Genomic DNA, 13,895 nt, shown 5'->3' with positions numbered 1-13,895 from the left:
TGAATTCTCGCCTTTTTTATGGGAGTGCTTGAAATCATTCATAATGTCTTTTCTTACATATTGGTGCAAAATTTAATTAAGAAGAAATTTTGTTAGAGAAAGGCCAAAATGCGATAGTCACACTGCTTAGTTGATCTCTTAGACATGCCTTAATATTCATCTGTGTTCACTGTTTACCGATAGGTACTGCCTGTTGACTTCATGTGTTTAACATGGTGTGTTAATATTTAGCTATGGGAAAAATGTTCACGTATTAATAACAGTCAGTCTTGTCTTGTCTTATAAGGTGTTCCAATTGCATAAATATTTATTTGTGGAAGAATATTACTTGGTGGGTTTTGAAGAAATTCATATGAAAATGAAATGAACTTTTTATACTCCTGACTGCACTGTGGTATTCTGTGTGGACAATTTTGTTCCTTCTAGGTGTTGAACTGTAATAAGTGAATAATAATAGCACAGATTATGAATATTGTACCTTCTTCCTAATTCAGTGAAGCATGTCAAGTGATTACTGAAAATATTTTAAGCTGTTAAAAGCTGCTGTGACAGGATATATTTCATTAGAATTTTTAATGGAAGGTTGTTCAGATGTTCTCCTGATTGAGTGACATGCTACAGGCTGTCTTACCAGTAATGTTCTAAATATAAGAGACCATGGAGGTATTACAATGCACTTCTTAGCCTGATTAAATAATAAAAGCAGTGAAAGGGTAGTTACTGTTATGTTCCTCATGTCTAGAAATATATTTAAAGTGGTATTCTTTTTGGTATCTTGTTTAGACTAAAGAATGCCTATCTTTCAGTGTACGCTATTGTAACTGCTGTGATGTGTGGGTAATAAATTACTTCATTGTCATCCATAGATGTAATTATTGTGGTTTTGAGGCCTCTGAGATCAGGTGTGTGCAAGACTGAGGAAAGATGGTTTTATTCCTCTTTTGCACATTCTCAAACTTTGATTTATACATGGAGCTGCTGTTTCAAAGGGCTGTGTTACTCCTATGAAGCTTCTGTACTATTCACATCTTCCTTGACATATGTGTTGGTGCTAGGATGTGGAATTCTGAGCTTCTTAAGCGTTTTTGTGTCATGCTGGCGTCTTCCTATGTTATGGGAACTCCAGACTCTGCCACCTGTTCAGCCTCCTTGCCAAGAGAAGCTGTTGTGAAAGGGCTTTTGCCCAGAGATGAGAGAACTCCTCTGTTCATTAATGAATTCTATATTCTGTAAGGAGCAACTGAAGAGAAATAGATGATTCCTTTATTCCTTAACTTCTACTAATTAGCAGTGATGGAGGACCCTGACTGCAGAAGTATCTTAACAGGCTGAGGTGCTTCTAGCACATATGGTGATTGCAATCCTTTAAAAAAAAAAAAAAAAGCTGTACACAGTGAAGGCTAATACAATCTATGAATCATTCTGCAGTTCTCAGGAAGCAGTTTACTTGATGACAATTTATGTCTCATAAGTCTTTATTTAGCAGCTACTCCCTGTAATCAACCATCCTTGCTCAGTACCATCTTTATAACATAGGTTTCAATAGAAGCTCCCTTGTTTCAGAGGATTTATTTACTGTGCCCATTATGTAAGCTTGGGAATGCTATTTTGTCTTCATGGGCACTGTGATTTCCAAATGAAGATTTATTGGAGAAGGATGGGGGCTCTGTAGGAGTATCCAGCCAGGTGAAAATGTTGAATAAAGAAAATAAAATGGTTTGTGCTGTATTTCATATGTACTTATTCAGCTTCCCTTTTCTATCATTTTAGGGAGGTGATAGAAAAGAAGCCGGAAAAATTTAAAGTTCAATGTTTGACAGACATCAAAAATTTGTTTTATCCTAACACAGAACCCTTTTATGCTGCATTTGGAAACAGACCTGCTGTAAGTAACAGCTGAATTTATTTCTACTTCAGAGAACAGAAACATTGCTGTTATTTCATGGTTCTGTTACATTAGAACCTCGAACCTTTAAATGGGAGTTAAGAATATTTTATTAGGCCCTGTACAAAGGAAAATACAAAGGTTCTTCCTCAAAGTTCTCACAATGTAGGATGCAAACAGAGATGGAAGAGCAGCAAAGTAACTATGTTGTATCTGCATAAGTTAGCATAACAGTAAATACTGGTTGAAATCCTAACTGAAAAATCCTTAAGCTTGTGTGAAAACACTGATCTCATTTTACTCCACACTGATACAGTGTCAGTGAGATACCTGTGGACAGACAGAAAATTTTTCAGATGAATATTGGTGGGACTTACTCTTCAAGCTCGAAGTACATTCAGAAGAACTTGGATGTCCCACTGAAATCAGAAGGTTCTACTTTGCATGGAAAGTGATATGTTGTTTGACACAGAGAGGGGAAGACAGATCTCTGTCACCCATTTGAAGGCTGTATAATTGGGCTATAGGCTTTTCTTACTCCTGTCCTAGCCCAAAGAATACTTTTATGCATCCAGAAAAGGAAACACTCTCAGGGGCTAGGGCAGAGGCAGGGACCCTGGCATGTGATTATCCCTTCTTTTAAACTGTTAATGTGATCCAAGAGATGGTTTTGGCACAGGCAGCTAGTAGTCTTCCAGGTAATTTTTGGATATGATTGCTGTGTTAGCTTGGGGCATGGGCTCTTCCCAGTGGGAATCTGATATAGCCATATTGAGGAGTGTGTCTATGTGGGGATGTGGAGAGGTTGGGTGTTTTTTGTGGTTGGTTGGTTGGTTTGGTTTTTTTGAGGGGAAGGGGTATAGAGAGTTTAATAATTCTGACACAATGTCAAGAGACTTCCAAGTCTGAGAATGGGCACTCACACTCTTTGGTTTACTAGTGTAGATAACATTATAGGTGCCTTTGAAATCTTTGAAAGCATCCTGCTCTCAGAAGGGTACATATAGAAGACCTACTTTAGATGTTTATACTTTCACTGGGTACATAAATTTAAATGCTAACTAAAATAGGCAGATGGGCCCCTTGTTTGTGCCCAGGAGCCCCACGGAGCATTTGGTACTTCCTCCAGCTCTGTATTGTCAGGTAGTAGTTGCTGTAGAAACTAATGTGTAGTATAGTAATGTGTAACAAGTAACCTGGTGACACCAGTGGGGGGTTTATGGCTAAGGACCGTTGGCATGCAGGTTGGGTGTGTCCACCCTGTTTTGGAAGCTGAACCCACTTAATTGTATGCCTGTATCCTGGCCATGCCATTTGGTCTTAAGAGAATGGTCCTTGACCCTTCATATTTCCTAGGATGATTAGCAAGAGAACACTTCAGTTGGTTACCTCTTTCTTTAGTTGGTAGAGAGAAATGGGACATGTGTGGAAGTAAGTAATTCAGGTGCTATCTTTTTCTACTGACTCCACGAGAGCTAAAGGCTTCTCACTGAAGCGCCTGAGGACCATGGATTCCAGCCCTAGCTGCTCAGCGCTGTAAGAGCTGAGATACATTCATTAGCAGAAACATTGATAGCTTCGAGAAATTATCGGTATAAATGTGGACACTGGCCATTGCCAGTGTGAATATGAACATTCAGAGACTGGGCAGTTTAGTTGCCCAAATGTTGGGCAGAGGTGCCTGGCAAGATATTTCGGCACTAAAACCATGGATGTTGTAGCTACATTTGAGAGGATTCAGCATGCCTTTCTGATGGGACTTTGTTTCTACATTTGTCTCATATTTTTGTTAGGGTTGCTGACATTTATTAGCAGCAACTTTTTCAGCTTAATCTTCTAGCAAATTACATTTTTTAAAAGCATTATGTCAGGAAGTACAAGAGATCCTTACTGTCCAGTTGCTATATTAAGCTGTGTATGATATAACAACTTAATTTCCATTGTCAAGGTACCTTTAGACATATGGTTCTGAAATAACTTTTTAGACACTTTTGTGGTTTTGTATTATGGATGTTGTCTACCTCTAGTTCCATTTTTTTTGAACCTCAGGGAAATAAAATCATTATTTTCATGCATTCTTCAATCAAATTTCAAGTAAAGCAGTAAGTTAGTGTTTCTAAAGGAATTACTGGTAGCTCACTCCTCTGATTGCTGTTGGAGTGCAGTCTTCATGAGATGTGCCACTGGCTTTGTGAAGATCAGGATCATTGCTTTCTCAATTTTCTGCCCTGCTTGTTTTGTTTTGGTTTGTTGTTTTGTTTTGGTTTTTCCCCTGGAATAAACTCAGTGAAATTTCAGTACTCATGGATGTTACAGGTGTAGATAGTGCAGGGACTACCAGGATGCTGAATTATTGCAGTGACTGCTGTTCACTTTTGTTCAGTTACTTAATTTTTTTGAAACAGTCTTTACAATATAGAGATAAAAATAATCTCTATATCTTCATTAACATTCCAGTCTTTCACCACCTTGGCTTTTAAAACCATATCTAATGATTTACATTAGCAAAATGGAAGCTTGTTTTTGCTCTGATCTTCTGGGAGTTATTTTCATCTTTGCCTTTGTCAAGCTTTTCTTCAGAACAGATCAAAACTTATTAATTGCTTTCCTTAACAATTTGAATTTTTTAGAAGACATTCTTAATTCTTACTTCTAATTGTACTTCCCACAGTTGCATCTGCATTACCTGCTGGGACTCTCTGCTGCTATTTTGGCATATATTCCTTTCTTTCCCTTCTTTGTCCCTTGCTCTGACATGGAGTCAATATATGGGTACGGCACAAATCTGAACTTGGGAGCTAAGAGATGTTTCCAGGGGTTTTGATGTAGACACAGTTGTTATGACTTCCTTTTGTGACCTTGTCCTTGCAAGATAATCACTATTTTATGTGTCAGTTATGTTTTAACCTCTGTACACTGTTGCAAGATGCTCAGTACAAGACACTCAGGAAATGAAATGTTCTCTGAAAGAAAAATGAAAGTGCAAATGCTTTTACACCAAATATAATTAGTTTTTTATTAAATGTATTTCTGTGTCAAGGGAAATTGCTGAAAAAACCGAACATGATTTTGATCAATAGTTTAACCTGAAGTTAAACTCCTTACCTAGCTGTAAATTGTCTGCTTCAGGAGCATTTTGTTAGCCTCACCTCATTTGTAACGTACTAGAGAATTTCAGATACACAATAACTAGGTAAATTTAGTACCAATACTGTGCAAATATGTTCTTCTGTGTAATATATTCCAGCAAGAATAAACATTATTGTGCAAAGGCACAATCATGATTTTTTTTCCTTACTTTTTTTCTCTCTTCTGTTTAGGATGTTTATTCATACAAACAGGTGGGAGTTTCTTTAAACAGAATATTTACAGTTAACCCCAAAGGAGAACTTATACAAGAGCATGCAAAGACAAACATCTCATCGTAAGTAGTCTCTTATCCCTAACACCTTACAGACTAAATTTAATTTGCTGTTCTAATTTGTGACTCAAGTTGCCCAAAGATGCATTTGATTCCTTAAAGTATTTCAAACAAAACGTAAAAAATTTAGAATAAAATATGGACTTTCCACTTCAGTTCAACTGACAGAAAGGAATTGTTTAGTATTTAGTTTAATATATTACCTGATTAAAGTAGACAGAAAGGAATTATCAGTGTACTATTTAGTCAGCATAAAAATGAGATTAGCTAGTTTCCTGAAGCCATCTGCCTTTTCATGGCCTTTTCAAAATTTCCCTTTCCTGGAGCTCCTATCTAGAAGAGCCAGAAAACAAAATCAGAAGACAGAGCTGAGGGCTTCCAGCAAGATACTTAGGCACTGTAGCACCTAACACTGAATGGACATGGCCTTTAGTAATGTTAAGAGTGCCATGAATAATCAATTGAGCAAGGAGCTGCTTGAGCCAAGCTGGACAGAAATGGAGAAGCAAAGTAGGGGGCTTGAATATTTTAGCAGGTAATCTGGGTGGAAAATGACATCTGTTTCTTGCTAGGTAAGTATCGTTGCTTAGAATGAATTGATTTCTTATCTAAACTGTGAATCTGGAAGCTAAGCACCAAAATTGAGTTTAGTTTTATTCATTTAAGGAGGATGATTGTCTGTGTAAAAGTAGCCATGCCTTAGTGGTTCGGGACTTATAAAAATTCAAGGTAAGAAGATCTGAAATGGTTCAGCATTCTTTTTTTGTTTATTTTCCAGCTATGTCAGACTATGTGAAGTGGTAGATCACATTTTCCCTTTGCTGAAAAGAAGCCATTCTTCAGACTTCCCTTGTTCTGATACCTACAGCCAGTTCACCTACTGGAGAGAACCTCTACCGCCTTTCGAAACTCAGGATGTACATCCAGCCTCATCTTAACTGCATCTCCAAACTGTTGGCCTCAGCTCAAAGAATGAGTTAGCTTGTATTGAAAGAACAGCACTTGGCTTTTGCTGTTGACAGTTCAGCTGGAATCTGTGATGTTGTGAGCATTGTATTCTTTTGCTGTGAGCAAATTTAAAATGCTTTTTCATACTTAGTCACGTTTCCAGATGACAAGGAGTCTTACTAGGAATAGGAGTTGTGTTTCTAGCTCTTCACCCAGCTCCTCAAATTGGGCCATACAGTTTCATTATTTAAGGTCAAATAAAAGTGATGTTGGAGTTGCAGTTAAACATGCCATAAGGTTGTAAAGTGGTACTGTATCTTTTCTGCATCACTGAAGTCATCTTTCATCTCATCAGAACCCCCTGCAAGTAAGGGAGCTGAAGGTGCTCACCAGTCCTGACACCATCTGGTGACACGGACAGGGGTTGCAATTCATATGTCAAAATTCCTTTCTCTGAAGGAGCAAAGGATTCTTCCTCTTTCCCCTTGCTTGACCAATGACTTGTTTGTTTAAGTGTTAATTACTGGTCTAGCTGCTGTAAATCAGTGTAGCTATCAAAGCCAATTGAACGGTGTTGATTTATTCCAGCCTGTTGTTTTGACATGGTAACGCTTTTCTGAGGAAACAAATGATGTGTAATCTAAATAGAAAGCAAATTAAATAAGATGGCCAGATTCTGGTCGTCTTTCTCAATCTGAGAAGTACCATGCTTCGAGAATAGCTATTCGGATTAAGGTAAGTGTGCAAGTGGAACATACAGGCCACTGTGCATAGTGCCCATCTTACTGAAGTCAGTGACTTTCAGTAAAGATGTCTTATCCACTGAATGTGCTGAGTTGCAAGATTGCTACTGAGCCAAGAACACTAAGGATTTTGTCAAAATGTAGTAGTTTTATTTGAAACATTATTTTGGCTAAAATGTGAACTTTGATGCTGGTGAATGATGCATCTCAGGTTTTTAGCGTATGGAATTTTTTTTTGGTTTTGTATCCTAAAGAATGGATGCTTTTAGTGCAATTTACCCTCCTCCAAGATAATGAAATCTCCTCTTTCATCTTTTTTTCCCGTATTTGTCCAGACACAAGCTGTAGATACTGTTTTTGCTACCTGCTTTTGACTGCCTTAAGACTTAACTGTGCGTGCTAAAAGCAATACTGCAGATCAGTTGATAATGTTTTCCAAATGGTCTGCCTTTACACAACGTGGTACTTTACTTAAAATGTAGGCATCAAGTGACCATATGCCAAATGATCCTCAAATGTGCTTGTAGCTAGGAACGAAACTTTTTTTTTTCCTTTTAAAATGTATTTAAAAGTCTAGTTGTTCTCTGAAACACAGGAAATGGCATAATGGGATTCCATGTATATTATGTTTCAATATGGCTAAAACAGTGGTTTACAAGCTGTGGTCTCTGCCAGCTTGTGATCTGTGAGGCTATGATACATGTTTTGCAGCTGCTTTGTAGTGTTTTCAGTTAAGAGTTTAATAATAGGAAGGCAGAGTGGTCCAGGAGAAATTTTAATATGTGATTGTGGTCAGTTAGCACCCAGAAGTTTGGGAACAGCTGCTCTGTCTCACATTTGTTCTGTTTCAACAAATTCTGGTTTTGCGTATCACTGATAGCAACGTAGGTAGGATGGTAACCCTGTGGTAGGGGTTTTCTAACTTTTAGTGCTGCAGACTTTGTGGGATGTCAGGGGGCCAATTTATGATTTCCCTGTGCCTTCAATGGTAATGAATATAAGTGCAATCCTTTATACAGCTGCACTGTGCTGTGGTGAGCCCTCCCTAAGTCTTCCTTTTCACATGAACATTGGCTGCTTTGGGCAAGGTGCATGCCCATTTTGGAGATACCAGGATTAGACAAACACAAAGAGGAAGAAATGCATGTTTAACAACCCAGACAGATTATGCTCTCTAAAAGTTTAAACAAAATGCAAATATCTTTTTACTTATAGATGGAAGCAATTCTGGTATGGATTTTTGGAAAGACAATCAGTGGGGATTGCAGGCTGCCAAACTGAGATGCTTGCATCTCTAAATATAGCCACACTTTCCTTTAAGTATCTATTAATACTTGTCATTAGTGATTGAATTAATGGATGAATATACTAACTGCATCCTATTTTAATTCAGTTTTGGTAAAAGCCTATTTCAATCCATTTATTATGCAAAATAAAACCAAACCGACCTTTCCCTGCAGTAAGAGGCTGTCAGTTTTGTGGTTTTTATCCTTCCTGGTAGTTAAGATCTATTTTCCTAAGGTACCGCACAAAGTAGCTTCCACCAGAAAAGATGTTCCCTGAAAGTTCTCCACAATTAAAGCCTGTGATGTATTTATTTATAACTTAATAAATAGTTAATCCAGGGTTGTTTGTTGCCATTAGTATTTCAAACCAAATGATAGTGTGAATGAGTGGTCATTTTAATTCTGTCAGATTTTTAGGCGTAGTCCAGCACTGGTACAGGTAACCCAGAGATGCTGCGGAATCTCTCCTGGAGTTTTTCAAGACAGTTAAACAGAGTTATGGCTGACTTGAAGCAGATGATTGCCAACACTAGATCAAGCGTGAAGTTGGACTAGATGACCTCCAGGGGTCCCTTCTGACCAACATTTCTGTATTCTGTGAAGTTAAACGCCTTACTTCTGACATACTCTATACCCCTTTGTATCTGAAAGTTCAAGTGTAGCCGAACAGTGAAATGAATGTGTGTTTATATAACTAATGTTTATCAAATTTGCTCACAGAAAAGACACTTATGAAAATCAAAGTTTTGACCTGCTAGAAATATCACCATACTTTTTCAGAGAGTATAAGACATTTTGATTTGGTAGCTGAGCAATTTTGTGCATAATATTTAAACTGCTTTGTTAATTCATGTAGAAGAAAAAGGGATGGCTTAACAAATTCCTACTCTTTCTGTGAAAGAAAAAAATTCAACCTTGCTTGCAGTGTAATGCTGGTTTCTGTTAACAGAAAGAATATTTGGCTAACATAAATATGCAGACACATTAAATCACAGTATATTCTATTTATACAATACACATAAACTAGAACATGCAGCAGTGAGGAGTGACTAATGTTTATTTTCTTGAAGCTGATGACCATACTGCTCCAGCTGTGTCATGTGAGGGAAAGAATACCATACTTGTTGCATTAGTTATGTTGAAGATAAAATGTTACTGCTGTAATTTGGGGAGGGAGGAGAAAGAGGGTATTGGGCATTTTTTATTTGTAGATATGGATTATTGTTTCAAAGCCTATTTATATACAGTATTTACTCTGTATATGTATGTGCTACTGCAATGATGAATATCATTTTAACACCTCATTTTGATCTGCTGAATGCAACAAGGGTAGAAATATATATTGTAATAAAGGCAAATAAACATTTTTTTTTTCCCTGACTTTTCTGTTTTTGTGTATGCTTTGGTAGTGGCAGAGTGCTTTTGCAGAACTGCTGAAACTGTAAAGCTTGACTTTTGTAGCTCCAGTCTCAATTGCCTGTCTCTTATCAGGGCTGTCTGGTGTAACTTCCAGCACTTGCAAAATTTTTGCTGTTCAGCTACAACGTTTGACCCCAGAGCCTTTTCAAATGGAAAGAGTTCATTGAGGCAGACGGGGCTCTGGCCATTTTAGGGTATGGGAACAGCACCTTGGAGCCAAGGGCAACCAGATGGGAACTGGAGCAAACTGGACCAGTCAGGAATCCTACCCCACCCCAGAATTGTTTTTGAATCTTCCTTTTCTCTTAATTCATAGTGTGACCTAAGGAAAAACTAGCCATCTCTTTTGAATGGAAGTGTTGTCATTCATGGCAATGAGACCAGATAGCCTTTTTTTTTTTTTTCCCTTTTTTTTCCCTCTCTCCTCTTCTTTGACATTGGCCGTTCTGCTAGTGAGAAGCATGCAGCCTTTCCTCCTGTCCGTGAGAACACAGCGCTGCCTTTTGCTCTCTGTTGGGTTTGCTGAGCAAACTAACTGCAGCCGTAGTGATACTGCCAGGCTTGTGTTAGTTGGTATGAAAACAAAAATGTTTGGGGTTGATAAGGCTCTGCAACAGCTCGAGTTCTCTGTTAAAAATACAAGAGCAGCCGTATTTGGGCAGCCTGCAGTCACTGCTGCTTCAATCTTCTCTATTTTCTCTATGTCTCTGGCTTGTATAAACATTTACACTGGAGCTCTGGAGACAGGCTTTGAAATGAAGGTGCCTTTTTAATTAAAAGTCAGAGAAACGGTGCTTTTGCATCAGCAAACCAAACTTTATAAGGACATATTCATTGCTCCTGGAATATCCTGTTAACACTAGAGGCAGAAAAGTCTGAGGGAGCAAACCTTCTGAGAAGCAAAGACCATAAAGCTGGGGGTTTTTCTTCATGCCATGGGGAAGGTAGGGAATATTCCCAGACTACTACATTATTTTTTTCCCTATAAATAAATAGTCTTAATTCAATATGTGTTGCAGATGCCATCAAGTACCTCAGGATAGATCATTGCAAGAGGCAGAAGACTGTTGGTATTAAGAGCTAGTGCCTAAAAATGTAACTAATATAACTTTCAACTCTTCCATGAATATATAAAAAGGTGAAGCCTGGAGGTTGTTCTTGGTGTGGCTTTTTTTTGGGTTGGTGTTTTTTTTTTTTTTCTTTTCATAAAAGTCCAGCAAAATATGGTGGTGAAGGGAGTACGCTCACAGTGCCACAACCTCGGGTAGTCCTAGCTCTTTTGCTTGCAGTAAAATCCAGCCCCTGATTTTGTTCTGTAGCATGTTGGAGATATGCAAGGAATGGGCTAGTTGTAAATGAGAGACGAGAGACTGGCTCTGAAGAAAACCCAGCAGTGGTGCAGAGGAATTACAGTTGCTGGATGCTTTGGGGAAGAGATCCTCATCAAGACCTTTCCAGATATTGGGATGTGAGGGAGAAAAATGAAGGCAAAATGAGAAATGAGTCTTCTTCTAGGAGGAACTAAAGAAAGGGAACAAAAACAGAGCAAGTGGCCAAAAAGCAGCTTCTTGTTTCCATCCCTGTGCTGAACTGAGGTGGTACCAAGTCCAGCGCTGAGCTCTGCCTTTTGCCTCTTAAGCGGTCTTGCCTGAAATCCTGCCTGTCTGCATTGCACAGAAGAGGTGAGAAGGCCATTTTGGCTTCATTTGCCAAATGGGAGAGAATAACTGACCAAAAGGAAATCTATACTTAAGTGTCCAAGGGGTACTGCTAACAGCAAAACAAAGTTGCAATTACAGCTAAATTTTAAGCTTAGGTAAGGACTAGGGCTTTATTTTTTCATGAACTTGGGAAACAAAGCTTTCGCCTGCAGTATATACACTGCTGTAGTATCATGCGTGCATCCTTTTAATAAGGCTTGCTTTGGAAAATACATACAGACGTAATTTATCAGCCTATTTAAGCATGTGCTTAAATAGTTAGCCCTCCCTGCACTGAAATTTATGCGTATTCTTAAGCACTTTGCTGGATTAAGCCAACTAATGCCAAGAAAACTGTGTACTGGGGAGATACAGTTTCCAAGCTGAAGAATTGATCTGGCTTTTCTAAAGGCTACTCTTGGACCGGTTTGTAGCCTCCAGCACTGTCAGGTGTTCTGCCTGCTGCCAGCAATCTATTTATTGATACAGGAAATCCATTTTGCCTTGCCTTGCTTTTAATGAGTTTTGCAAGCAAGTGGCCCCTTCCTGTGACTCATTCTGTGTTTTCTGAGCGAGAGATTGTGGTTTTAAGTTTCACGTTGGAAAGTAACTGCTGTGTCTGCTTTCCTTGTCTGCTGGAATCTCAACAAGAGGAATACATTTTGGAACAAAGAAATGTAAATGGAGTAGAACAGTTCATGTTTCTTTGCAAAATTTTATAAACATCCTTCTTTTTCAGGACAGTTAAAAAGACTAGTGCAAAGTGAAAAGAGGTCATGTTTTAAAATAACAGCTTTATCTTAGAACATTGCTGTTAACACAGGCAAAAAAGACATTTTCCCTGATATCTCAATACATGTTGGCCCTTTGATTTACAGCCAATAAACATCCAAAAATGAAACAGTGGAGGCCTTTCTCTGATCTTACTGACACAGGAGCAGCTCCATTAGCATCTGGATGGCTGCTCAGATACACAGGCTACGACTGCAATCTGAAGTGTGAATAGCGAGTGCCACAGATTTCCATCCAATTCCCAATCTCTCTCATCCCTTTAGGATACTGGAGGCAAAGAGGTAGGAGATGTGGATGGATCTGTTTCTGACTTTTGCCAAAAATATGGTGGCGGAAGGAGAGAATCCTCTGCAAGCTTGGACCGTTAGCACTGAAAACTTAGATTTACGTTAAAAGCAGCCATAAATACATCAAAACCAATGACCGGGACAGTTTCCATTCCCCATTGCTAGATAAAACTATTTATATTTCAGGCTCAGTGGCTATGTCTGTACAGATAAATCGCTGCCCAGCACAGGACAGGGACCGTTCTTTGGCCCCCGTGCCAACTGGCACTCTTTGGCGAGTGTCCAGCTGCCTGCCTGCCAAGTCGGGGTAATCGCTGGCCTCTGCTGACCCCCAGACTGTGCCCAGGCGTTGCTTGGAGGAGCATGGGCATGCCTGGCTGAGGTCATGCTGGAGACCATGCTGGCAGCACACTGGGTAGGCGATTGCGTGCCAGAGCCTGGGCTTGCGCCCTGCCTGTTTGCTGACACGTCCCCGCTGTGCCTGGGAAGAGCCGGGTCTGGGTCCCAGGTCTGGGCTGTAGCTCCTTTCCCCATGTGCGCTCCAGCTGGCCGGATAATGAGATATTGGGACCTCTCCTTCCAGAGGGTCTGGGATGAGCTGGGCTCTTCCTATGGGCTTGAGGAGGTGCTTTGGTTCTTCTGTAGTTCAGTTTGGTCTCAAGAGGAGGCACTATCTGGTCCTGAACTGCTTTCACCTCTGTCTAAGTGCAAGCCTGGGCAATATTAAAGCATGTCAGGGAGGCTGAGATCATCCCTGCAGTTCTGAAAAAGGCCAGAAAAATCTAAAAGCTCTGCTAGCACAGGCTTCTCAGAGACAAAGTGTGGATGGGGATGTACATAAAATCATACTTGAGAGCAAATAAACACGTTGGGAAAGCAGGAATTCAACAGATCATGTTAAAAATGTGACCTTTCAGTTACCCATCTCAACTGTCAAGTTCAAGCTGTCAGAGACAACAAATGGAAGGAAAAATTGTGAGGCTCAGAAACTGAAGCAGCTTTATTGGGAAAGTACTGAGAGGAAAGAAAGAGGGAGACCCAATATTGTCATACTCACTTTCCTGTAGGCATCCAGGCATCATGTAGAAATGCAATGCCCTGTATCGTGGACTTCATTTCTGATCCATGTACTGTGTGAATGGAAATAACATGAGAAATGTCTTTATTTCTCAAAGTATGATGGGGTGGGGTGGTTTTTGGGGGGAGTTGTTTGTATGTTTTGTGTCAGATTGTATTGAGATATGGTGACATAGGGAGCGGTTCAGCTGTTCACACCCACGTTGCTTTCTAATGCACTCTCTGTACAACCTGAGAGCCCGCATAAGTATTACACCTCCCTGCAAGGCTCGTTTCTTCTCTCGCTCTGAACTGCTCCTCTGCACATATCATTGAGGCGGAATCACTTCCATTTTCT

General features: G+C 39.5%; 1 protein-coding gene across 4 annotated transcripts in view; it reads left to right on the top strand.

Moving 5' to 3' along the window:
- The window catches only part of LPIN1 (lipin 1), a 51,484-nt gene extending 41,837 nt beyond the window's left edge, over positions 1 to 9,647 (top strand). For all 4 annotated transcript variants that reach the window (XM_072858576.1, XM_072858575.1, XM_072858574.1 and 1 more), the window contains 3 exons: positions 1,771 to 1,885; positions 5,206 to 5,309; positions 6,085 to 9,647. In XM_072858576.1, the coding sequence (XP_072714677.1) occupies positions 1,771 to 1,885; positions 5,206 to 5,309; positions 6,085 to 6,244 (379 nt within the window). In that variant the 3' untranslated portion in view covers positions 6,245 to 9,647. The remainder of the gene's footprint in view (positions 1 to 1,770; positions 1,886 to 5,205; positions 5,310 to 6,084) is intronic.
- Positions 9,648 to 13,895: the final 4,248 nt, after the last annotated feature.

The sequence above is a fragment of the Ciconia boyciana genome, chromosome 3 (genome assembly GCF_034638445.1).
Source record: "Ciconia boyciana chromosome 3, ASM3463844v1, whole genome shotgun sequence".
Taxonomy (NCBI): domain Eukaryota; kingdom Metazoa; phylum Chordata; class Aves; order Ciconiiformes; family Ciconiidae; genus Ciconia; species Ciconia boyciana.
Note: the sequence above shows the minus strand (reverse complement) of the source record. Positions and strands in the feature narration are given on the sequence as shown.